The sequence below is a fragment of the Rhinopithecus roxellana genome, chromosome 13 (assembly GCF_007565055.1).
Source record: "Rhinopithecus roxellana isolate Shanxi Qingling chromosome 13, ASM756505v1, whole genome shotgun sequence".
NCBI lineage: Eukaryota > Metazoa > Chordata > Mammalia > Primates > Cercopithecidae > Rhinopithecus > Rhinopithecus roxellana.
The window spans coordinates 43,268,118-43,294,860 of record NC_044561.1 but is presented as its reverse complement, the minus strand read 5'-3'; the positions used below and the strand labels follow the sequence as shown (position 1 = coordinate 43,294,860).

Below are 26,743 nucleotides of genomic sequence, written 5' to 3'. Positions count from 1 at the left end.
GAAATAGCCAACAAGTACAATTGTTAACAGCGACTTGAAGCCCGCTTCCCCCTCAGGGTTACTCATCTTGAGAAAATGTTACAAAATTGGCATCTGGGATGCCTGGACAACAGCCCCTGACTTGGCGACCCCTAGGCCAGAATCACTGTGCCTACTATAAGCAAAAGGGCCCCTGGCAATGAGAATGTCCTAACTGCTCTGGTGAGAGAGAACAATAGCAACAAAAACCTCCCATCAATACTAGAACTAACCTTCTGCTAGCCCCAGTGAGCTGCTTAGCTCAAGTTAGTTTACTGTCCCAGAGGACAGCTTTCCACAGTGGCAGATAAGCAGCTGCCTGAACATTTTTGTTTGGTATTTCCACTGCTGGGTGTGAGCTCCAGTGGCTTGGGGACTCCAGAATCTCCTTTTGAGCAATGCAGTTTGCTCCCTCCCCTTTTCAGTTGATGCTATGGGATTCCCTGTCCTGCCTCTTCCTGTTTTCCATACCTATCAGGACAAACAAAATTTGGCCAGGTAGATGGGTCCCAGTTCTGTAAATAACTCGAACCCAGTTGTCTTGCATAGGTTGTTTTATTTAATATGTTTCTGGGTATATGTACAGGTATTGTGATATGTGTTGTGTCTAGCGTGCTATCAAATTGGCTTATAGATAAAAGAACTCTCAGACATTCAACAAATAAGACTAGTGAAAGCTTATTAGTTTGAAGAGAATCTTGTATCTTCTAAAATTTAACTTTAGGATTTTTACCTAGGTAAGTCACTGATGTTCATAGGCTTTAAAATGGTTAAAATGGCTTTAAATGGTGACTAGTTTTGCATAATATCTTGGTTCTCGGTGATCTAGGTAAAACAGTTAAAAGTGAAATAATTAAATACACATAAATGGGATATGCTTAATGTGTGGTTTAAAGTAAAAAAGGTAGAATGGTTCTCATCTATAGAATGACAATGTCTAGTGCGAAGTTCACAACTTCTTCTTTCCTAGGTTTAAATAAAATGCGCTGAAGAAATGTATTCTTTATCGAGAAAAAATTTTTTGTCTAATCCAGAAGTTATTAAATGGCAGGTTCAAAACACAAGTGAACCAGTGAGTAGAAAAGAGAGATGTAAAGAACATTATGAATAGAAAATGTATTTTTTGTTTGTTTTGCAAGGAAGGATATAAAGAAAGAGTAATTTTATATGTGGAGAAATCTTGTATAGTAAATTCCTATCCTAGAGTAAAATAACTGGTTATTTAAGAAAGAGGTAGTATAGAACATGTCGGGAAATTCAACCACGTTGTAGATGGTCTGTGTAAGTCATCTGCACAGTGTGGATGAGTGTGGAGGTGGGCGGGTACTCATTGGCCCTTGAATTCTTTTTGAGCAGTATGGAAGCCAAGAACTAGAAGCTAGGAAATGGGGTTGTAAAACTGATTTGTCTATGGATTTTATGTGTTGAGCTGCTGTGGTCTTGGCTTGTAGTAATTACCTATATGAACATTCCACCTCCCCTTTAGAATGTAGGACAGGTTCAAAAAGTCCTCCAATATAAAAATAAAATACTGTCCTTCCCCACAAAGGAAAAGATAGCTCCCCTGTTCAACCAAGAGATTAGTCTTGCTAAAACCTTAAAGACAAGGTAAAGACAAGGATCCCCCAAGAATCAATTACAACCAAAATGGAAGGGCCCTTATCAGGTATTGTTAAGTACACCCACTGCTGTTAAACTTCAGGGAACACCTACTTGGGCACACAGATCCAGGATTAAACCTGTTTCTTATGAGTCACAGGCACAAAGGAAGGACACTACAACCACAACCAATATCAGCAAAGCTTTGGAAGACCTCTGCTACCTATTTAAAATAATCAACACTCAGCCAGAAGAGGTGCTGTAGATGGGAATAGGAGCGTTAATCTTGCTCTTCTTCCTGACTGTGGTACCTCTTTTCTATGGCTTTAACCAGCCACCTCCTCCTGGGAAACATCTCCTGTGGGCTTGTTGGATATAGAGGCCACTCTAAGACCCAATCAGATACCATGATGCCACTGTTAATTCTGTTTGCTCTTCTAATTAACTTAAGCCAGTGTGTATGTGGAGGTAGAGGGTGGACACAATTCTACAGTAAATATTTCAAAAATTGTAGTATCATAGAATCATCTTTACTGTTACTAGATTTGTCATCAACATCCCCAGGATAGAGAGTTTCATCTTCTGACCTATCTGGAAAATCTCAGGACCATGTCCCCAGACTTCCTAATTAACCACAGCAATCCCAAAATACCCAAACCCCTACTTGTGAAGTGGAACTCTCCCCCACTTAGTGGATCCCACCTGAACCCTGCTGTCTCCCTGCCCTGACCACTATTATCTGAATCCAGGAAGTTTGGTATATCTCCAGTGCACTCATAACTCTAGCTTTTGCATCCAATCTTGCATTAATGACACAAAAGTGGAAGCGTCTCTGCGGTGCTCTGATCCAACTCCAGTTGCCAAGTTTCCAAGACCACAGGGAGGTAAATGAGATGCCATTTGTAAGTGAAAAGACCATATATGGTACCTTCTCCTGGGTAGGAACACACAAAGGAGAAACAACTGCCTGATCTGGGAAGGTGATAGTATTACCCTCTTCTAGAAAACAAACATTGTTCAACCACCACCAAGAGAACAGGTGGAAAGTCTCTCTATAGACTCAACCTGGTAACAAAGTATAAACATCACACTGCAGGGCTTCTGTTGGTGCCCCAGCTGGGCTCATTTTTGTTTGTGACCATGAATGGGAAGAAGTCACACCCTATAACCACTCCAACTCCCTAAGGAGTCACCTTTAAGGAATAGCTTTCCCTTGTATCTAAAAAACTTGGAACTGACGTGAATGAATGTTAGCCACTCTTGCCCCTCCAGGGGTCACAATCTATAACCCCTAGGACCCAAGAATACCAGAAATAAGTGAGCAATAAAATTAATTCTGGCAGGAATCAGGGTGGCAATAGGACTAGCAGCACCCTGGGGTGGCTTTGCCTACCATGAGTTAACGCTAAAGAACTTGGCTCAAATCCTAGAACCCTTAGCCACCAACGGAGGTCAGGCATTAAAGAGAATTCAAGAGTTCCTTAGACCTGGCAAATGTAGTTGTCGATAACAGACTAGCACTGGATAATTTACTAGATGAACAAGGTGGAGTCTTGTGCAGTTATTAATAAAATCTGCTGCACATATGTTTACTCTGGACAGGTTGAGGTTAACATTCAAAAGCTCTATGAGCAAGCTAGCTAGTTACATAGAAATAATCAGGGCACCGACCCCAACTATATCTGGTCAACCATCAAAAGTGCCTTCCCAAGTCTCACCTATTTTTTGCCTCTTCTAGGACCTTTGACAACTGTCTTGTTACAAATTTTTGGTCCTGGCTTCTTTAACCTCTTAGTAAAGTTTGTGTATTCTAGATTACCACAGTTCCAGAGACAATGCTGGCACAAGACTTCCAGCCCATCCTGTCCACTGACCCGGAGAATGAAATCGTCCCGCCTCTGGGCCCCTTAGATCAGGTATCCAGAGATTTTTACTCCTCCACTGCTAGGCAGGGCCTACGTCCATAAACTCAGCAGGAAGTAGTTACAGAAAACAGATCTCCGCCCTTCGGCAGCCCCCTTAAGATTGAGGAGGAGTATCTAATCTCTGAAGGGGGAATGAGGTAGGAGGTGGGACTCAACTCTGGAAGCAGGGCTCAGGCACTCAGAGCAAACTGAGCATTAGCTAAAACAGGTCCAGGGCAGATGCCGGTTTCCATAGGACACACCCACCTGTGCCAAATCAGTTCACCATGGCTCTGGCAACACCCAGAAGTTACCGCCCCTTTCCATGGCAATGACCCGACAACCCAGAAGTTACCACCCTCGCCCTGGAAATGTCTACATAAACTGCCCCTTAATTTGCATATAATTAAAAGTGGGTACAAACAGGACTGCAGAACTGCCTCTGAGCTGCTACTCTGGGCACACAGCCTATGGCGTAGCCCTGCTCTGCAAGGAGCAGCACCTCTGTTGCTGCTGTGCACGGCTGGCCACTACAATAAAAGTTGCTAACACCACTGGCTTGCCCTTGAGTTCTTTTCTGGGCAAAGCCAAGAACCCTCCTGGGCTATGCTTCAATCTTAGGGCTCGCCTGTCTTGCATCACTGGGATCATCTCCCAGTAAACTAGCCACACTTACGTCCATGCCTCAGGACCATTTCCAGAGAAACCAGCCCAAGACACTGTTGAATAACACAATAGTCTCTGGGGCTTTCTCCACCCCACCCCACCCCACACCGGGCACTGTCAGCTTGATTCTCCTTTTTAATTGCCTGTAAGCAGGTAGCATAATGTTTTCACATTCTTTGTAAGGCCTTTGTTCTACTAAAATCTAAACTCAGAGCACAATTTTAAACTAGATGAAAGAAGAGCTGCGCCTGAAGCACTGCAAACACTTCCCCACCACACATGTGCACTCGCCCTGACACCCTCAATCCCCCTGACACCCTCACTCCTCATCCTGACACCCTCACTCCCTACCCTGACACCCTCAATTCCCCGACACCCTCACTCCTCACCCTGACACCCTCACTCCCTCGACACCCTCACTCCTCACCCTGACACTCTCACTGCTCCCGACACCCTCACTCCTCACCCTGACACCCTCACTTCCTGAGATACCCTCACTCCCTGACACCCTCACTCCCAACACCCTCACTCCTCACCCTGACACCCTCACTCCCCTGACACCCTTACTCCTCACCCTGACACTCTTACTCCCTGACACCCTCACTCCTCACCCTGACACCCTCCCTCCTCACCCTGACACCCTCACACCTCATCCTGACACCTTCACTCCCCGACACCCTCACTCCTCACCCTGACACCCTCACTGCTCCCCCTGACACCCTCACTTCCCCAGACACCCTCACTCCCCCTGACAATCTCACTCCCCCAATACCCTCACTCCACCTGACACTCTCACACCTCACCCTGACATCTTCACTCCCCCAACAACCTCACTCACCCTGACACCCTCACACCTCACCATGACACCTTCACTCCCCGACACCCTCACTCCTCACCCTGACACCCTCACTGCTCCCCCTCACACCCTCACTTCCCCCAGACACCCTCACTCCCTCTGACAATCTCACTCCCCCAGTACCCTCAATCCTCACCCTGACACCCTCACACCTCACCCTGACACCTTCACTCCCCCAACACCCTCACTCACCCTGACACCCTCACTCCTCACTGTGAACACTCTCAATCCCCCTGACACCCTCACACCCGACACCCTCACTCCTCACCCTGACACCTTACTCCTCCTGACACCCTCCCTCCTCACCCTGACACCCTCACACCCAACACCCTCACTCCTCACCCTGACACCTTACTCCTCCTGACACCCTCCCTCCTCACCCTGACACCTTCACTACCCCTGACACCCTCACTCCTCACCCTGATACCCTCACTCCCCCTGACACCCTCACTTCCCCTGACACACTCACTCCTCACCCTGACACCCTCACTCTCCCTGACATCCTGACCCTGGACACCCTCACTCCTGCCTGGACACCCTCACTCCCCCTGACACCCTCACTCCTCACCCTGACGCCCTCACTCCTCACTCTGGACACACTCACTCACCCTGACACCCTCACTCCTCACCCTGGACACATTCACTCACCCTGGACACCCTTACTCCTCACTCTGACACCCTCACTCACCCTGGACACCCTCACTCCCTCTGACACCCTCCCTCATCCTGGACTCCCTCAAGTCACCTGCCTGGCTACAGGCTGGAACACGCTTTCCCTGACTTCTCAAGGCTCAGTCCTTCTCCGCATGCCAATCTCAGTTCAAATTGCACCTCCTCAGAGAGTTCGTCCCCAACCCCCCTTATAAAGCAGGATTCTTTTACCCATACGCCTTCCCACATTGCACTGTCTTACAGCACCCCTCTAAAAGTCTGTTTACTTCTTTAACAATCTGTCTTCCTTACAAGAAGAGAGGTTCTGTAAAAGCCAAGACTATCTTTGTCTAGTTGACTGTTGCATACCAGGGCTTAGACCAAGGCCCTGACATGTAGTAGGTGCTTAATAAACATGTTTTGAGGCAAGGTCTTGCTCTGTTGCACAGGCTGGAGTGCAGTGGCACAATCATAATTCATTGCAGCCTTGAACTCCTGAGCTCCAGTGATCTTCCTGCCTCAGCCTCCTGAGTAGTTGGGACTACAGGCATGCACCACAAAGCCTGGCTAATTTAAAAAAAAAAAAAAAAAAGAATTGTATAGATGGGGACTTGCTATGTTGCCTAGGCTGATCTTGAACCCCTGTCCTCAAGCAATTCTCCCACCTTGGCCTTCCAAAGTGCTGGGATTACAGGCATGGAGCCACAACACCCAGCCAATGTGCTGAAGAAAGAAAGAAAAACATGCTCATCCTTTGAGTCGGGTTCAAATTTTTTCTCCTCTTTAATCCCCAGTCACTCCAGTTATAAGTGATTTTTAACTCTTCTCACACTTTAATGCATCTGGCAAGAAGATCCACGTGGTGTTAGAAACAAGACAGGACTTTAAGGATGGGGGAATCAGCAGGTGTCAGCGTGCCCTGTGTGCTCAGGACAGCTATTTCCACTGGACATTCCCCCTTTGCCTCTCTGGGCAGCGACTCCCAGGCCAGTCGACTTGCTGTGTCGAGTAACCAGGATTTCTCAGTCTTGGCATGGTTGCCATTTTGGACCAGATTCTTTGTTGTGGGCGCTGTCCTGTGCAGCAAAGAATGCTGAACAGCACTTCCAGTCTCCACCTACAGGATGCCAGTAGCACCCTCTAAGTTGTGAGAACTCAAAATGTCTCCAGAGGATGCCAGATGTCCCCCGGGTGGGGGGGCACAATCACCCCACTCTGAGATCCATGGAGCCAGGTCTGTTTGCCACCATGGGGTAAAGCTCCATTCCCACCCCGCTTAGGAGGGCTAGGAGGCAGCGTTGTGGGGCCACAGAAGGCCTGGCTTTGCAATCAGAGGACAGGATGCACATTCCTTCAGGATACAGACTCAGATTGTTAGGCATCTAGTTCTCGGGGTTTCTGTTGTTGTTGCTGTTCTGTTTTGTCTGTCTTCCCCGCTTTGTTTACTAGCAGCCGGGAATTTGCCACTTTTTCTAAAGGAAGATTTATGGAACACTTACCACATGGCTGACGCTGTGCAAGGCTAAGGTTCTAATACATCTCAGCTCACTTAACTCTCTCAACACTATAAATGCACACTGTTTTATCTTGACCCTTTCTTGGGAAGGTGATAGAGAGGTAGGAGGGCAAACACCTTGTGTCCCAAGGGTGTTACTGGTGGAATAATATCGCCCCCCACACTCTAGTTTCTAATTTGCTGTAGGCTGTGACGCTGTGGGGCAAGGCTCAGAGTCCTGTTGAAATTAGGAATAAGTGTGCTGTGAGGGAAGGGCTGCCTTATTTTAGAACACAGATTTTCCGAATATCTATTTTGACAGGTTCGATCCTCTCCTCCCCTTCCTGCCTTCCTTCTGCCGATTTTCAATGTCTTGATGGTGTCCCACCTAAGTGGCCTTTACAGATGTGACTTGTGAGGCACTGGGGATGCAGGCAGATGTCCCTCCAACCCAAGACTGCCTAATTTAATGGGATTTCTGCATTCTGGAACAAGCCTCCATTTTCCCCAAGCAGGATTACTCCAGAGAGCAAAACACAGCCCAATAGTATCACATTTCCTTTCTGCTTTAGCAAAAATAACCACTGTCTCATTCAAGGGAAAAGGCCGCCAAACAAATTTGTTACAGGAACCATTTGTAACAACTTCTACTTTGCACTGCCTTGGAGCAAGCACACTTTGTACAGAAGGGTTTGCAGTTACATGGGCAGCAAGGTAACCACTGACCATTACAGGAAGCTTCAGAAACTGGCACCAGTGTAGAAGAATGGGATATCTGTCCAAACTAAGAATAAAAAGAATGACACTTGTATTTCGTATGTCTTTTTCACTTTGTCTTTCTCATAATTTATTTTTCTTGATATTTACACCTTGCGGCCCTGTGATAGACTGGAAATCTCAAAAACACACGTTCAGCACCAAGATTTTGAGCAGTAGCACCTCAGAATGAGATCCCTAGACAAAACTGCATGTTCTCCACTTGCCCAACACAGGGAGCTTTTGGAACACAATCTATTTGACATGGAGATTTTCCAGATGGGCAAAGACAAGGAAACAACCTAGGAACAGTATTTAGGAAGATGAAAGAACACAGCCTTTCTGCACAGGAAACCGCTGAGCAGAGAACCTGGCCTCTGCAGTGGCCTCCAAATAGAGTCCAAAGGCTGGGGCCAGCCTGGCTGCTTAAAGGAGACTCAAGGGATATAATAAAATGCAGATTCTCAGGTCCTAGTGCAGACAGTCTCACCCCGTAAGTCTGGACTGCATATGGGAATCTGCATTTCTAGGCTCTTCTGCAAGGCACTCTTGGTCTTTCCAGGAACCATAGGTAACTGGTTTGGGGAAAGAAGCAATGACTCCAAGTGTGACCTGTGAGCTGGCAGCAGCCACCCTCAGCTCTGCTCCCAGTCACTGAATCAAATTCTGCATTTCAACAGAACCCCAGGTGATGCACCGACACAAAGCTGAAGGAGATTGGTCTAGGGGCAAAAAATTAGAGCTATGGAGATTCTCTCAAATGAAATAGATGATACCATTGACTGTAAGAGCTTCTAGAAGGAATCTCAGGTCACTTGTTCCAATTCCCTGATTTACAGATGAGGAAACAGAGGCTCAGACAGGTCAAATGACTTCTCTCCAATACCCAACATTTGGCAAGTAGCAGATCTGGGACTAGTACCCAAAGCACCTAGCTCTCCAGTCACTGCACAAGCCACACAATTCTGTCTGCTTGCCAGTGGCTTTTCTCATTCGAAAAAAGCTTAGGAATTTCCCCAGGAGGCAGCAGGATGTAATGGGAAGGGCTCTGGATGCCTCTCCAGGGCTTCTGGAATCCATGCCCACCTCCACCAAGAAGCCGCTTTCCTGCCAGCTACAGGTGCTCACCTGAAAAGTAAGCCAGACCGTATTAACCCTGGCATTGCTGGTACCTGGAAAACTTTCTGATTCAATGCTTTCCACCTCCTACTACCCCCGCCACCCCCATGGCGCGAAATCCTGAGGGGCCGCTTTAGAAGTTATTGTCTTTGGCTGCTGGCGGGGGTTTGCACAGCTGGCACACTGCACCAGTCTCCTGCCTGCTGCCAACAAGGTCACTTCCCAAGCACTGGCTTTGGAGAAGCTGGGACTCTGCAGTGGGAAAACCATGCTGCCCTTAGCAGGACAGGTGTAAATTCTCCCCCTGCCACTTTCAGCCTAGTGTGAAATGGATGGAGTGTGCATTCCCACTTCCCTTTATGGTTCCCTGGAATGATGGAGCTGCCCCGGGCATCGCCACGTTACTCTTTAGACAGTCTCTTTGTCTTCCTGCAATGGCAGCACTGAGGCTGTGTATTTGTAAGTGCAGGTATGTAATTGCCATATAATAAAAATCTGAAAACATCCCACCCGGGACCTGTGCTGGACAGCAAGCATTAGCACAAAACAAACCCACTCATTTCACTTCCTTTATGTGGTTAATGTCAACACTCCCAGAGTATTCTTTCTTCTTTTGAGAACTCTAAGAGCAAAAAAGTGACCATTTTTTTATTAAGCAGCGATAGTCAAATATCAAAATAGTACATCTAGGCCAAGAGAGGATGAAGGGGAGCCAGGCCAGGAAAGTCATCCAGAAGAGGTGACACTCTCTTCCTCAGGTTCCATCAGAAACATGTTTACACCCAGGGAAGTTATAGAAGGGATGCCAGGCTGCCCACCTGCCTCACAGGTATGCCCTGTTGTCCAGGTAGTATCTGTTACCTTAACATACAATGAGCCCCAGTGTCTCACCAAGGCCGGGCAAACAGGGTGACCTGGAGGAGGGATCTGTGACACATAGCAAGGGACCCAAGGACAGGCAGAGGCCCACAGTCAGTCATAGGAGCCTCAGGTCACCTGGAGAGGGGCCTCGCTCACCAGCAGGCAGGACCACCACCCCATTCCTGCTATACCCAGTGGGGGGTGGGGCAAGAGTCACTAGCCCACTAACCCCCCGACTGCTCCAGCATAGGCAGACCCTGAATTCAGGGACCAAAGGTTTGACCTACTCTAGTCTATGAATGAGATGTTACATAAATCGCAAGGCATGTTGTCAGACACCAGGGAGAAGGAGAAAAACACCACCTTTAAATTCCTCCCCCTCCACCCCTGGGAGCGATGCAGCTAGGTACCACCACCACCAAAGAATAGCCACTTGGCCGGGCGCGGTGGCTCAGGCCTGTAATCCCAGCACTTTGGGAGGCGAGGTGGGCGGATCACGAGGTCAAGAGATCAAGACCATTCTGGCCAACATGGTGAAACCCTGTCTCTACTAAAAGCACAAAAATTAGCCGGGCGTGGTGGTGCGTGCCTGTAGTCCCAGTTACTCAGGAGGCTGAGGCAGGAGAATCGCTTGAACCCAGGAGGCGGAGGTTGTAGTGAGCTGAGATCACGCCACTGCACTCCAGCCTGGCGACAGAGCGAGACTCGGTCTCAAAAAAAAAAAAAAAAAAAAAAAAAAAAAAAAAAAAAAAAAAAAAAAAAGCCGCTCATCACAGCAGCTAGCTTTATCCTTTTGGGATCATTCCAGGAGGAAAAAGGAAAAATGGGCAGCCAAGAGGAGGTGAAGCCAATGTACCTACAACAAGGAGATCACACAAAGAGATCAGGGATAAGTATGACGGGAAGTATGGGGGGAAGCGCCTATTTCATATTAAATCTATCCTGATTGATAAGGGGGTTGCCTTACAACGTCTTTAAAACACAAAATACTCAAACTTTCTACATCCATCCCAACATAAGTGTTTATTACTAATAGGTATTTAAATATCATTGATCTAATCTTGCACACATTGGATTTCTCTCATATTATACATTAATCTCAGCAATTCTAGAATTAGTGCAACATGACATGGGACATTTTAAACTCTTTTTTTCGAGATGTATCTTGTTCTGACACCCAGGCTGGAGTGCACTGACATGATCTCGGCTCACTGCAACCTCTGCCTCCCGGGTTCAAGCAGTTCTTCTGCCTCAGCCTCCCAAGTAGCTGGGACTACAGGCATAAGCTACTACGCTCGGCTAATTTTCATATTTTTAGTAGAGACGGGGTTTCACCATGTTGACCAGGCTGGTCTCAAACTCCTGACCTCAGGTGATCCGCCCGCCTCAGCCTCCCAAAGTGCTGGGATTACAGGCATGAGCCACCGCGCCCGGCCTGATGTTTTAAATTTTTAAGCAATTACTCTCCAGCAGGAGAAACAATACAGAAGTACAAAAGGAAAGTAGAAACCCTCCCCTCTTCCTTCTCCCACCCTAAGCCCCAGGGCACTCTCTTGCCACAGGCTTCATATTAATACAGAACTAAAGTCATCATTTGTTTATTTCCTGTGATAAAAATTACACTTGAATCCCAAATTGAAATTATTAACAATTAAAAGGTGAGGTAGAATCAAAGAAAAAAAAAATCCATAGAATGAAAAACTTAGAATGAACTTGTTGTGGATTAAATCATGCTCCCCAAAAGATATGCTGAAGACGTAACTCCGGTACCCGTGAACTTGACCTTATTCAGAAAGTGGGTCTATGCAGATGTGATCAAGTAAAGATGAGGTTAGGTTAGAGGAGGGCAGCCCCTAATCTAATGATGGTCTCCTTATAAGAGAGGAATCTGGACACAGAAACTTACACGGAGAGGAGAGATTGGAGTGATGCGGCCAAGGGCCAAGACATGCCAGCAGCCATCAGACACTAAGAAGAGGGAAGGAAGGATCCTCTCCCAGAGCCGCCAGAGGGACAGTGTTTCTGCTGACACCTTGCTTTTTGAACTCTGGCCTGCAGAATTGTGAGAACAAGTTTCTGTAGTTTTGAGGCCAGGATATTAATGCAGAAATTAGAAGATTATCCACAGCTGAGGAAAGGGAAGCTGAGGGAGGTTACACACTTGCCCATGGTTGCAGGTGTGACTCTACAGTGTTCAGGACCTATAATCAGGCCAGGATGCTTCTTGTCAAACCACATCATCTCCAGAAGCATGAAAATGGTTCTTCTTAAAAAATTACTATAACTAAAACACTGCACCTAAGGAGGAATCGCAGTGAAGCGCAAAGACTTTGAGCTAGGCAGACCCAGATTGACAGCTCCGCCCTGCTTTGCCTTCACTAGTGTGGCCCTGGACAAATGACTCTGCCTCTCCAAGCCTCGGTTACCCCATCTGAAAATTAAGTCACATTACTGTGCACATTTTCTAGGATGTTGCAAGGATGAAATGAGGTGAGCCACGCAAAGGGCTTCACATGCCCTTTGAGTGCCCAACACTCCATCAGCAAGAAATCAAGGTCAGCTCTTGATCTTATAAACTATTTCTCGGACTCCTGTCCCTCCTTGTTGTTTCAAGCTGATTTCTTGGCTCACCTTTCCCAGTCCTCTGTAATACAGTCTTTGATGAATTCTTTCTCTAAAGCCCAGGAGCTGCCACCTCTCACTCGAAGGAGCTAGTGGCAAACTGGCTGTGACTTCCTTGTTCTCTCATCCTCAGTAATTGTTTTTTCTCATTGTCTTTAATCGTTTACCATTTCAGGTGGCGCCATCAGAGTTCTTGCTGGGATTACCTTCTTGTTTTCAGCCTCAACTACAGCCAGCTTCATTTGGGGAGCCTGGATGGCTTCTTCTGAAGAACACACTCTTATTGCCATATGCTCGATCCAGATTTTCAATGCAAGTCTTCCAAATAATTGTGTACTAAGAGGCTGATAATCAAGTGAGCGCACCATGATTAAAGTAAGATTCGCCAAAATAGTTAGGTGGCCCTTTATATTCAAGTGTTCAGGTATGAGAATAGTTCTGCTGTCTGTTTTACCTATCTTAGTGGAGATGACAGAAAATCTTTCAGAAAAAAAATCCCAAAGGCTTTTTTTGAAGCTACTACAAGGTATATGGCTGCACACCTTTTCCTGTCTTCAGCTGGAGTTATTGTGTTAGCATGAAAGTCTCTTTTTTAATAATGGAAATTGCTGTAATTATAATCACTTTAGAATAGTGTTATTATTATTAATAAGACCAAATTGCACGGTTCAAGCAGATGCTGGTTGAAAGAACTGTTCGAAAGTTCTACAGTTCGAAAGAACCCACATAATGGGATCAGCCACAAACCTGGCAGTCATCTCCATGCCAACGTGGCCCTTCCTGCCAGCACACGGGCCTTGCCTTGCAGCTCTCACGCAGGCTTCTGGGCACATGCCTGTGACTCCTCACACAGTCACTGGGCAAACAATGGACCTCCAGTTACTGATTAAAGCCTTCTGGGAACAAGCACACTTCCAACAGTTGACTTTCCCATAGAACAGGGGGAGCTGGAGGGCTCTGGTTCCTGTTGAACCTCTCCTCTCAAGGCCTCTCCCATGCACACCTGGATCCAGCCCTTCATTCTGTTGCTCATTCAGCAGTACTGAAGGAAGGAGGAGATGGGGGAACAGCAGGCAGTTCCAGCGGGTCCAGTTGCAGTCACACATTAAGTTCCTAACACCTTGGGGTGTAAGTTCAGGGCTCTCTGGATGGAAAGGGTAGTTTGAGGCCAAAACCAAAGAGATCAGGAGGCATGAAGGGAAGGAAGTCATTATCTGCCTGGTGGTTCAGAACTTGGCTTCTGAAGTTCAGTTCCCTGGCTTGCATTTTTGGCCCTCCCTCTTTCTTGTCCTGTTGCCCTGGAAAGTTGTTCAGTCTCTCTAAGCTTCAGTTTTCCCATCCCCAAATGCATATAAGAACCTTGACGGGTGGTGGGTGGGGATTCTGGGGAAAGCACACCTACAGCACATAGCACAGGGCTTGTCCCGTACCGAGCTTTCAGACATTGTCTATGACTATTACTTAATTCTTGAAAAATTCTTGGTTATTTATTGCTTGAATTTACAATTCCATTTTTCTCTCCACCTAAGCAATTTTTATTTTAGGCTTCAGAGAATCAGCAGAGAATAAATGCATGACTCCTGGCCATTAATAGAGCAGGAAAGCTCACTCCAGGTTCAGAAGTCACCTCACTGCTGCCCCCTCTAGCCGGCTGCTGACACCCTGCTGGTGGTCAGAGAATTTCAGGGCAACACAGGCGGGCACTGAATCCTAATGCAGTAGTCAGTAAAGCCTGAGTTTACCGTAGGCATTTGGAAAGATTTTGCTATAAAGCGGCTTATCACTAAATCAAGCCAGGAAGGAGGTACAGGATATTTCATTCCCCATCACATGTAAAAATTAAATCTGTCTCTGTAGAAGCAGCCCTCCCTGGAAACATGCTAATGGTTGAGAAGTAATCTTGAACCAACTACTGCCTGGGCTATAGAGAAGACAGGAGCCTAGGTACTCAATACATTTCTGTTAATTAAATTAATTAAACCTCATCATTTTAAAGTAAAGGTCATTGACTTAATTAACAGGCAAGCTATTATTTATAAAAGCTTTTTTTTTTTTTTTGATTGCCAAAGTTAAGTATTTTTTAGTCATTCTTCAGGCTTCCTCCTTTCCCCTTTCCTCTGGAGGGAGGGTTTCAGGCCTTCTTTTATTATAGCCCTCAGACCACCCAAATTTACTTTTAGTAGAGAGAATTCTCTTGCATCAAAGCACACATCTCAAATGGGGAGTCATTCAAGGCCTGTTCCAAAAGATTCTCTGTAGGTCACAGAAGAGGTTCTTCCTCAATAGCTTGTGATATTTACCAGGTTCTCAGCACCAGGCACGTGTTCCCACGTGTTGGCTGCACCAAGACCACATCTTAAGGGCCAAGTTAAGCTCCCTCAGCTGATGAGGATTCCCTTTCCCTCCCTCTAACCATCCACTCCTGGAGATGGCAAAGATCACTCCCGTGGCTTCCCATGACTTAGATGAAAGGCAACTCGAATCAAAGTTTGAATATGCTTTTGAAGGTTTTTTTTTCCCCCTAAACTAATTAAACAACTACAGAAGTTATTCGGCAGTTTCCTTTTTTAAAAGAATTAGCATGGCATGTCTTTCCTCTTAAAGTCTTGAATAATTTAATGAGAATTATACGCAAGTCATAAGTATGTTCTATTTATGGGGGAATCATAGCTGAATTAAAACCCAAATGACAATGTTAAAAATAAAAATAAAGTATCCTCAAATAGTGCATTCAATTGAGCAAAGGACTTCAAATTCCACTTGGATTAGATAGTTTGAAAGTAGGAGGGGAGCAGAGCAATTGGGATTTTTTTTTCTTTTTCTTTTTTTTTTTTTTTGATTACTGTGCTTGGGAACATTTGTTTCTTGCTACAAAAAGTGTTAGTAAATGAACATCAGAGTAAGAGAAAAGGAAAGCTGTTGTAATCGGGATACCACTTGGTCCCCGGACCTCACTCAGCCCGTATTTTTTTCCGGTAGCTGGACTACATTTCACACTCTCCGCACACCCGCGTGTGCATGCATCGCTCCATGCAGAGGGGCAGGGCCGCCGGATAAGAGAGGACACAGCTGACAAACCAACTCGGAGAAAGGAAAGCGGGCGCAGGGGAGACGCTGCTCCTTCCTCAGAGCAGCAAGCAAGCCACTTCTGAACCGGCTTGCTTTTAGCTGAGCTCATGCATAAATCCTTTTTAAAGGGTACTGCGCCTTTGGAAGCCAGCCACGAGCCTCTTTAGCAATGAGACAGCATGGTGGGGGGCGGGGGAGAGGGACAGTATGAACACGAGGTGATTTTCCCCATAATAGCCCGTCGCCCAAGGCCCACCGTTCCGTCTCCCGCTGGAAGTAGGTGTCGCCCGCAAGAAGGAAATCACGTTATTGGAGGCGGCAAGTTCCAGGTCTCCTCTCCCGCCCAGCCCCGCGGAGGGGGAGCTCACAAGTTCTGAAACACTCGCGCACACCCCTCCGTGCGCCCCGGGCGGGGGCCGCCGTCCTCCACGCCTCAAGAGCGAGCGCCCCCGCTCCCCGGCCCACCCGAGCCCCTCTGCGTTCCCTGCTCTTCTGTGCGGGGACAGCTGCTGCTTTGGGGGCGACGCTAAGCCGCGTGGAGGCGTCTCTGGACGGCCCCCTCCCCCCAACGAGCCCGAAAAGCCCGCGGCAGCAGCCGGGGGTCCCTACCTTCTGCGGGGGGGTCCCGATCAGCATCTCCAGGTAGTAGCCGCGGCCAGAGTCCCCCTGCAGGTTGTCCACCATGGCCAAGAAGTTGGCGGCGCCCGCGGCGGACTCCAGGGCAGGCTCTAGGGCGAGCGCCAGGCCGTCGGCGCGGCGCTCGGCGGGGGTCTCGGGTCCCGGGGTGGGCGCAACCACGCGGTTCGTGGCCGCGGCCACCCGGAGGGGCAGCGTGAAGGGCGCGGGGGCCAGCTCCGGGGCGGCGCGCAGGAGCCACTGGGCCAGCAGAGGCAGCAGCAGCGCCCGGGCCAGCGTGCCCATGCCCACGGCGGGGCCCGGGGGGCGCGCCCAGCCCAGCCCGTCCCGTCCCGTCCGGCAGCCGCGGCTCAGCGACTCGGCGGACGCGCGGGGCTGTGGGCAGGGATGGGCGCGCACCGGGACCGGCTGCAGCGGGAAGGACGGGAGGAGGGCCCAGGGGAGGAGGCTCGCGGGAGGGAAGAAGGCGGAGGCCGGGGAGGCGGGCGCGGAGGCGCGGAGCCGCCCCAGCCCGCGCCTCCAAGTTGGGCAAGTTCTTCTCCGCTGCCCCCTCTGGCGGCCGCGGCTGCCCCGCAGCGGCCCAGCCCCTCCCCCGCGGCCAAGGTCACAGCGGGGCTCGGGGGCCGCCGGGGTCCACCTGCGCCTGCCCTGCCCACCCTCGCCGGGCTCCGGCCGCGCCTCTTCCCCGGGAAACTCGAGTCCCGAATTTCCTCGGAAAGCGCCCCAGCGGCCGCGGCCAACGGATGTGACGAGGCTCATCTGATACCAGGGGGGAAAGTTTCGAGAACCCTTAAAGGGGCAGCGAGGGCCTGAACTAGCGCCCCGGCCCCGCGCGCGTGAGGGTCCGCGGGGGTCTATTCGCCCTGCAGTGGCGGGGGCTGCTGGGGGTGACTCGGGGGTCAGCTAGGAGAGCTGTGGATCGGGAAGGAGCCTGCGCCTCCCCTCGCCAAGCGCCTCCGCCTCATTTCAGTCGCCTGGTCTGGCTGCTTTCGAGGCGTTTCCCGTGCGCTGCCCCTGAACCCCCGCCCCGAGTCCTGCCAGTTCCCCGGCCTCATCCCCCGGCGGCCCCCGCGTGGTTTTAAAGAGGTCTGAGTGGAGGCTGGGAGGGTGGAGGGTAGAAGGAGGCAGAGGAGGATGCGAGAGCTTTGGATAATTTTCCCTAAGAAGTCGGGGGAGGTGGGGGGCGTGGCTGCTGCTGGCAGCTGACCCCAGCCTCATTGCCCCTCCACTTACTCCCTCCGTTGCCCGCAGCTGGCTGCGAACCTGGGCTTCCCCCCAGCCACCTCCCCCCAACCCCCGCCCCCTCCGCCGCGCCCCTGTCCCTAATGCAGGTCAGATGCTGCTGGAACCCGCTCTCTCCCCTGGCACCGGGCCCTCAGGCCATCTAGTAAGTTGCTGTCAGGATCCCAAATCAGGGCCGCGAGTCCACCCTGCTGTGATTCCTGCCCTTCTCCCCCACCTCCCCTCCTATCCCCAGCCAGCTCTTCGCGGACTGTCTGATTAATACTCGTTTAGCCATAGACACCAAGACGCAGAAATGCGTTCAGTAACGCAAAAAACGAGGGTTATTTTATTTTAGATACTAAAGGCAGGGGGGACAATTATACAAGCTAAAGTCCATCGATTTCTACAGAAACAAGGAAGAGAAAATTCTTTCTACCTCCTCCATCTGAATTATGTTGGCTGTTTTAAAAAACAAACAAGCCCATCTTCAAACAGTGGGGAGTTAGAAGCCAAGCTTCCCAGAATCACTGCAATTTTCATCTACTTCTACTTAAGATTTGATTTTTATTCCTGTGTTCCCAATTTTAGAATCACATCTAGCTCTGCAAGGGACCCTTATGTCAGAGATCTTCAACTGTATTGATTTTCAGATGACTTTAATCATAAATCACACTTCCCCAAACTGTATCTCAACTTTAACAAATCCCCAGCTCCAGGAAGAAAGGCGTAACTCGATCCCGTGATGTAACTTAAACTGATATTCTCCATAAATCTGCATAGTTATTCCAGAGCCATTCTATTCATATATTCACGTTTCAGATTCAAGGTTGCAGAGGGAGTGTGATTTGAAAAAAAAATTATTTATACTCCTTGGTGTCCAGTCTTGAGGGGTTCAAAAAGACATTCAGACAGCTCTGGGAAGAATATAATCTTTCTGAAAAGCACATGAAATGTATTAGGGCCATTGATAAAGAGGCCATGTGACATATAAGTTTAATACTAGAGACATTTGCCCTCCCTAATAATTAAAAGCCACAAGGGAAATTTTTAAAAAATCAAGTCTAATTAAGGTTTGTACTTGAAACTCCTGACTCAGTCTAGGGTGGGTATTCCTGAGCTTTTCATTTTAAGAGGGATGGTTGGGGTTTGTGGGGAAAAGGATGCATACAGATCCAGGGACGGAGGAGCACATGGGCTTCAATGGATGGCAGAACTGTCTTGTCAGAGAATAATGCAAGCTGAAGGGACAGCATTGGGTGACTGTCTCCTTGGTTGTCTCTGTTTTCATGAATGGTCTTAGAGCACTTGATCCGTATGCAAGCCTATGGTGCTGGGTAGATTTGGGAGACAATAATTTTACTTTGCAGGTGTTGGAACTGAAATGATAAGTGGTAGCCCTCTCACTGAATAGCATTGATTTTTAAACCATATCAACCTGTATCCACCTTAAAGCACTACCCCAAGAATCCCCTTCCCATTGTGTTGGTTGGTGACCGATGCAGGGCAGAGAAAGGAGAAGGTGAGACCCACCCTCCTGACCTCACCCCCAACATCAGCAGACATGGGATACTGCCCTGCTCTTCCTCACTCCACCAGAGCCTCCACCTCGTCCCTTCTCCTTACAGCCTCTCAGCACTTTCGCTTTCAGCCACGGCCTTCCTGAGTCCACGCAGGAAAACAAAAGCCCTGCAATGAGATGGGCCCCCTCTCCATAGAAAGAACAAACATCCCCCTTAAACATGAACCTGACAGTGGAGGGTGAGGAAGGATCTCACCCTCCAACCCAAATGACTAATAGAGGATTCCTGGTAGGAAGGTGTGGCGTTCAGCCAGAAAGAGTCACTGTCCAATGTTCCACTGATGTTTGTTGTCTCTCACTGCCAACTCCGAGTTCCTTTTACACCTGCAATAGTGACCAAGTCTATGTTAGATGAATCATGAGGCGTTTGTTTTCCTTGATCGTGGTCCTTGGCTTCCTCCAGGCATGCCTGTTTGCACATAGTCCTTTTAATAGAAGGGAGTCCCTTGTCGTTGATTAACTTTATATCCTGGTCCCGAGGCTCCCCACCGATTAATGAACTTGTTTTTCTTTTAAAGAACAATGATTCTTAGGTTAAGCAGATTTCTTTGATGGCATCCAGAAGTTTGATTGGGCTGGGCCGAGGGACGCAAACAGCTTTGCTCATCAGGGATCTCACCTCCCATGTACTTACCTTACCCATAGAGGCCCCAGCTGTGGTCCTGAATTGATTCAGAAATTTCAGTATTCTGAATTCTGTATTTCTGAGGACCTTTTAAAAAAATGATTCTTTGATATATCTACTGAAAATTCTGGAAACAGTGAGTACCCTTAGTATCAAATTAGGGTTACTAAATATCACTTCCCTCCCGAGAGAACCAGGGCTTTTTGGAGAAGGCTGATTTTATAAACTGAATAAGATAACCCTAGAATATCTCATCACACCAGAAAGCAAGGATGTTATCAAAGACTTCTGAGGTCCTGTCATAAGCTGGGGCAAAACAGACAATTTAAACATCATTAAAGGCAGTAACTGCAATGCCTCAAAACACTTCAATTATGTTGAAATCTATTTGCTCATAATGTTCTTTTTAAAAGTACATTGATTTTCTTTGAAGAATGCTAAGAAGCCCAACTCATTATTTTTAAAAGCTGGCAAAGAAAGGAAAGGGATCAAGCATTTATTATCTTGACTTTCCTGTACAAACTATACCTCAGTATAAGCAAATAGTAGATGAAGGCAAGTTTCTCTTTGTAAAAGTATTGCAGCGAATAAATGAAGGGACGGTGGAATTAGAATGTTGTCATTTTGCTTCCCTTAAAGAGTTAATGGATCTGAACACCCGATGTACTTGGCTGATAATATTAGAGAGAGAGGGAGAGAGAAACACCCTGACATTCTAAGCCTTCTGATGGAAATCCACAATGATACCAACATGTTATCGCCAAACAAAACAAAACAAAACAAAACAAAAACCTGAATCTGAACAAGCCTGTACATCACAGGTTAGCAATCTGCCTTCTTGGGGCCAAATCTGGCCAACTGCCTGTTTCTATAAATAAAGTTTTATTGAAACAGCCATACCCATTCGTTTCAGTCATAGCAACAAAGACAGAATGGCCCACAATTACTAAAATACTTGCTATTTAACCCTTTTCAGTGAAAGTCTGCCAACGCCTGCTATACAACCAAAGAATCCCACTACCCGTATTAGTCTATTGCAATAGATGGACCTTATTCAATCCTGATTTGAACAAAATGACAAAGTTGTTTATGAGACAACTAGAGAAATTTGAACACTGGTTGGATGATATTATGGAATTATTGTTAATATTTTAGGTGTGATAGTGGTATTGCATGTGTGAGAGCGTATCTAGTGGAGACACAGGCTGCCATATTTATGGATGAAATGAGACTTGTTTCAAAATAATGTGGATTGGCAAGGATTTCAGGCAGCATTCACAGCTATTTAATAAAAATAATGATTCTATTAGCAGGCATTATTATTCTCATTTTACAGATGAGGAACTGAGGCACAGAATTGATGGTTGATTGGTGAGAGGTGGGAATGGTGTTCAGAACCCTGGGTCTGGTTTCAGAGCCTGGCTCTTCATCATGGAGCCAGGGCCACCCCTTTGATGTGAACTTTCTGGAGCTCATGGTGTGCCCCAGCTGGAGAGGGCTCCAGAATGCCACCTCCACAGGCAGGACACAGAAAGTACAATAGGCCAGTAGAACCCTACAGGCTTCATCCATAACCAGGCACTTAACAGACATATGCTGAACCCTCCCTGTGCCAAGCTCCATGCTAGAGGCGGGCTCACATGGGCGAATAACACCCAGAAAGCCCCTTCCATCAGAAATTACAATTTGGCAGGAGACAGACTGACTGTAAATACGTTTCCTTTTTGGGAACACCACTCTAGCTTCTAGGTGGAGGAGAGTTGGGGGTGGTGAGGCTGGAGACAGGGAGACCGATTGGGAAGCTGCTGCGAGGATCCGTGAGGACAGTGGTGATGGGCGTGGGAGGGGGAGTTTAGCATTTAGTGCTTAGGAGATGAAGCCCTTGCAGCACAGGGAAGAAGCATCATAGGACTCTCATGTGATGGGAGCACTCAACACACAGCCATCTGCATCATAATCTTTCCTGTTTGCATGGTGCTGGTGCTGTTCAATTTTCAGAGCAATATCACAAATCCTGCCTCATTTTGCTCCTCAAGCAGTGGGAGGCAGGGATGGTAGGGATGATAATTTCCTTATAAAAGGAAATTGGTGGACAGGAACATTGAGCTCCCACCATATCCTGGGACTCTTATTCTCCAACACTCCCAGGTAGGCACCATGCACCTGCATCACAGGAGGACGCAGAGGCACAGAGTTGATGACTCGTCTAAAATCACAGTGAGGAAATGATGAACCCAGTCAGCTTCAGAAGCCTAATTTTTTTTCCTTAACCCATTGTTGCCTTCTTCAAATGACTGATTAGGTACATTTGGGAACAGAGGGAAGTAGGGATTCACATTGGACTTCCTTTAAAGAACAATCTTTCCTCATGTATTTAAAATAGAGTCGCATTTACAGAAAGCTGTGCATGCTTTCAGGAGCATATCAGTTGGATAAATAAGGCCCATTACTATGATATTACATCAGCAAGGTTCTACCTAGAGAGGTGGGTGGCTAAAATCATAGAGGTTTCCAAATGTCTGTTTGCTGTCAGCCCTGCTGTTTTCATGAGCGTGGAGAGATACGCTATGGAAGGCTCAAAAGCTCTGAGCCCCAAGACCTGGTGTCAACTTCTGATTCTGCTTAGACCGTTAGCATGTTCCAGGCAATGTTCTGCCCCCTGAGCTCTGGTTTCCTTATTTCCATGTCTACTGGCCATCTCCAAGGGCATATTCTCATAGATTCAACATGAACGGCCCCTCCTGAAGTTGTGTGTCTGTAGGGCTTAGTTGACTCACTGTAGTAGGCTTCCTGTGAGAATGAAATCATATTCTACAGTCTCTCAATTCTGTTTGTTCCTAGTTTAACCACTCCAAAGCCAGGACGCAGATGCCGCTGTAGCGTCTTATGTTCTCCATGCCACAGCCATGGCATGGTGAGGGTTGGCATATTGTTGTAATTCCTGGTGTCATGATGGGAAACCATCTCTTCTGACATTTTAGTTACCAAATGACTAAGGATCATTTGGGAAGGTGTCTAACACCTTCCTGTTGACAGCTTCTGATGATGTCAAGAGAGCCCCAGCATAAACGTTTGCGGGAAGGTGTCAGGGGCTGGGGGTGTTCTGGAGACCACAGGAGACTGCTTGTAGTGAGGAGGATAGTGTCCCCCAAGGATGTCTTTGCCCTAATCCCCAGAACCAAGAAATAAGTTACCTTACATGGCAAAAATAACTTTGAAGATGTGATTCAAGGAAGGGCTTTGAGATGGGGAGGTTCTTTTGGTTAATCCAGATGCTAGCCCAAGCTAATCAAGTGCATCCTTAAAATAAGAGAACGTTTCCAGCTGTGCCCAGAGGGTGCCATGACTGTGGAAGAATGGTGGGTCAGAGAGATGCAACATTGCTGGCTTTGTAGCAGCGGTAGGGGCCATGAGCCAGGGAACACAGGCTGCTCGAGAAACTGGCAACAGCAAGGAAGCAGACTCCAGAAAGCAAAGCAATCTTGTGACCCCTTGACAGCCCAGTGAAGCCTGTGGCAGACCTCTGACCTGGAGAAGTAGAAGACAAGGTTTGCTTTGTTTTAAGCCACGAAGGTTGTGATAATTTGTGACTGTAGTGTATAGGAAACTCATACACTACTCTTACAAAATTCTCCACCACCTGACATCTTAATGGCAAAGAAGATGATACTGCATGGAAAAACATGGATATTGATGATTCCAAGTCTGAACATGATTCAGAAGAGTTAACCTGAGTGTGGAAATTGTTAGGAATGATTTAACAATTGATTTCACCTATATTTAATGTTTATATAAGAATGTCTAAATAGGGCCCAGCCTTCTTCATACATACAAAACAAAAATCCTAAATAATAATAAAGTATCACGGTTTAATGGTAGCATGCTTTTAGTAGTACATGAAAGGATGGTTCTTTCAGTCGAGGCATGTATCTTAGTATCATTAGAGCTGGTGAAACTGGGCAACACTTGGTACATAGCAGTCACGCAGCAAACACTGGTTTTCCTTTCCTGACAATGTCATCTAGGGTTTTAAGCCTGGGACCCCCGCAGCTATGTGTATCTGTGACTTTTGGGGTGCCTATGTCGACTGCCTGCCTTCCTTCTTACATCTTGGGTTTAGTTTGAATGCCCTCTGTTTCCCACTCTGTAACTGCACTATTCTACCTTTCCCAGCATACCAAGAACACTTTCCATTTTTCTTTTTTTTTTTTGAGACGGAGTCTTGCTGTGTCGCCCAGGCTGGAGTACAGTGGCACGTTCTTGGCTCACTGCAACCTCTGCTTCCAGGTTCACGCCATTCTCCTGCCTCAGCCTGCTGAGTAGCTGGGACTACAGACACCCGCCACCGCGCTGGGCTAGTTTTTTTGTATTTTTAGTAGAGACGGGGTTTCACCGTGTTAGCCAGGATGGTCTCGATCTCCTGACCTCGTGATCCACCGTCCTCGGCCTCCCAGAGTGCTGGGATTACAGGTGTGAGCCACCACACCCGGCCTCTTTTCTTTCTTTTATGTTTATTGAGACATGGTTTACATAAAGCAAATTTCACCTTTTTAGGTGTATAGTTCTTTAAGTGTTTATATATATAATATATGATATATATTTCCATATATAATATGTATTTCTATATATATAATATATATTTCTATATCTATTAAAGTATCCCCTCTGTACTTTTGGAGTACCAGTGGTTTTGGGTAACATGGATGAATTGTGCAGTGGTGAAGCCTAGGTGAGGGAATGGAATTGTCTTTAGAACATGCAGCATCCTTCTGGAGTTCGCAGTGGCTTTCAGATCATCGTGATTAATTGGTAGTAATGCCAGTGCAAGCAGGAACGAGGAATCCTGGAGTGGCAAAATCTGAAGTGGGCTGCTGGCCACAGCGGACTGACTCCTTTGGCAACACAAGTGTTTCATGAATGTGTTGTGTTTATTTGGTCATTTTCTGAAAGTCTTCATCTCTCCCCTTCCGTGGTAAAAATCTGGAGGAAGACCAATTGAAGCTCAAGCCGCAAAAGTGTGTGTTTTCACAGGGACCATTTGGAGATTGGCCTTTGTGCAGATTTATGAATTGATCAGAGGAAAAAAGTAAAACAGTGAAGGAGGGAGGGAAGGGGGAAAGTAAGGAAGAAAGAGCAAGAGAAAGTGCAAGTCAGACTGCAAGGCGCAGCTGGGCATCTGTATGTTCACACCCTCCCCGCGAGATTCTTATGTTCAGCAGAGTTTCAGAACCCCTGGCTGGTCCTGTTTAAATTAGATCAATTTAATTAGACCAGTGCTTCGGGGCATCTGGCCTGGCAGTGCCCTTAGCAGATAGCAGGAACCCCAAGAGAAGAGGGCAGTGCTGCAGTTACGATGCTGATGCTGTGATGTAAAAGGTGGGAGAAAAGGGGCCCAGGCAGCCATGAAATGCTGTCATGCTGGGCCTTGCATGTGCTTCTCTGGACTTTCCGGTGCCCTCTCAGGGAAAGCCCTAAGATCTCACCAGTGCAGAGGCCAGAAGTGGAGTTGGGGGTCAGGAAAGGTGGACCTGGGGCAGTTGTGGGAGAATTAATTAGAGAACCTCAATAATTCCGCCAGAGTGTCCCCCACAGAAGGTGACTATCCAGCCTTGGCCTGCAGATTGACCTTCCACAGCCACTTAGCTGGCTCACAGTGGCAGCTGCCACCCGGCACATTGGAGCTCAGCCTTTATCTCGCCTGCCTCCGTCCTACCTCTGCACCACACCCAAAGGGGAGTGTGCCCACTGCCCTTGCCCACAATTCCATTCCCTTCACTGTCTCCCAAAGACTCCCACTAAACTACTGACAGAGAGAGCCCACACTAGCTGCCCAAATTCATCCACCTTAGCTGGCACATATCAATATGTGTAGATGGTAAAAAGACCCCAGCACATGGGATCCGCAGCTGAGGGAGGGCCACTGAGCTGAGAGGGCCCTGGAGAATCTAACAAATCATTCTACTATTTCCCCCTCTCAGGGAAATTTTAGAAGCTATTCTATCAAGGAAATAAGAGCTTTTACTTAAAAAAGAGCAATAGGAGCTAAAAAAATAATCACTGGAGATAAAAGTATAATTTTTGAGAGTAAAAGAAAAACTGAGTGGAAGCAGTAAACGGCAGAAGGAACTAAGCTAAAATCTGATGTGAAGTATTGGCTTAGTGTAATTTAAGGCATTGTCGCAGCCTCTGAACAAAAAAGCAAAGCGATGGAAATGATGAAAGGAGTCAAAAGAGATCCAGGAGACTTTTTCTTCCATGTCACAGGAGTCCAAGAAAAGAGAACAGAAATGGTGCAGGTAAAACAAAGATCAAAGGAACAAGAAGTTTTTCTTGAACTGAAGACATCAGATCAACAATGCTTGCCAAATGCTTGGGGAGTTATTTTAAAAGACACTTAAGAATTCAAAAGATAAAGAGAAATTGTTTAAATGTGTGTCTGGCTGGCATGAGACTCTCTAGAAGACTATATGGTAGCGAACAGTAGAGCAACAGATCCCAGGGAAAGTGACACACTCCAGAATTCTGTATCCAGCCCAACTATCTGTCTTGTGGGAGGAAGCAGCAAAAGTATAGTTTACCTTCCATGTGTGATTACTGTGTTTTTACTCACAAAATACATCAACCCAATGGACAAAATGAATCAGAAGGAGGAATTCAAGAAAAAGAAGGTGAACTATCTGAGAAACAATCATATAAGTGAAACAAATGAATCTCAACAATTGTGGATAACATGACCAGAAAACAAGTACAGTCAGGCATTGCTTAATAATGGAATACATTCTAAGAAATATGTCATCAGGAGATTTCATCATTGTGTGAACAACATGGAATATACTCACACATGCCTAGATGGCATAGCCTACCACACACCTAGGCCGTATGGTATGGACTGTTGCTCCTACACTATAAATCTGTACAACATGTGATTATACTGAATACTGTAGACAATTGCAAAATAATGGTAAATATTTTTGTATCTAAACATATCTAAACATAGAAAAGATACAGTAAAAATACAATATAGAACATAAAAAGTGGGACACCTGTTTACTATGGATGGAGC

At 47.1% G+C, this 26,743-nt stretch overlaps 1 protein-coding gene across 2 annotated transcripts in view; it reads right to left on the bottom strand.

Moving 5' to 3' along the window:
- The window catches only part of BACE2 (beta-secretase 2), a 116,322-nt gene extending 99,347 nt beyond the window's left edge, over positions 1-16,975 (bottom strand). For both annotated transcript variants that reach the window (XM_010354518.2, XM_010354519.2), the window contains exon 1: positions 16,226-16,975. In XM_010354518.2, coding sequence (XP_010352820.1) covers positions 16,226-16,537 — 312 coding nt within the window. In that variant the 5' untranslated portion in view covers positions 16,538-16,975. The remainder of the gene's footprint in view (positions 1-16,225) is intronic.
- Between the last annotated feature and the right edge of the window lie 9,768 nt (positions 16,976-26,743).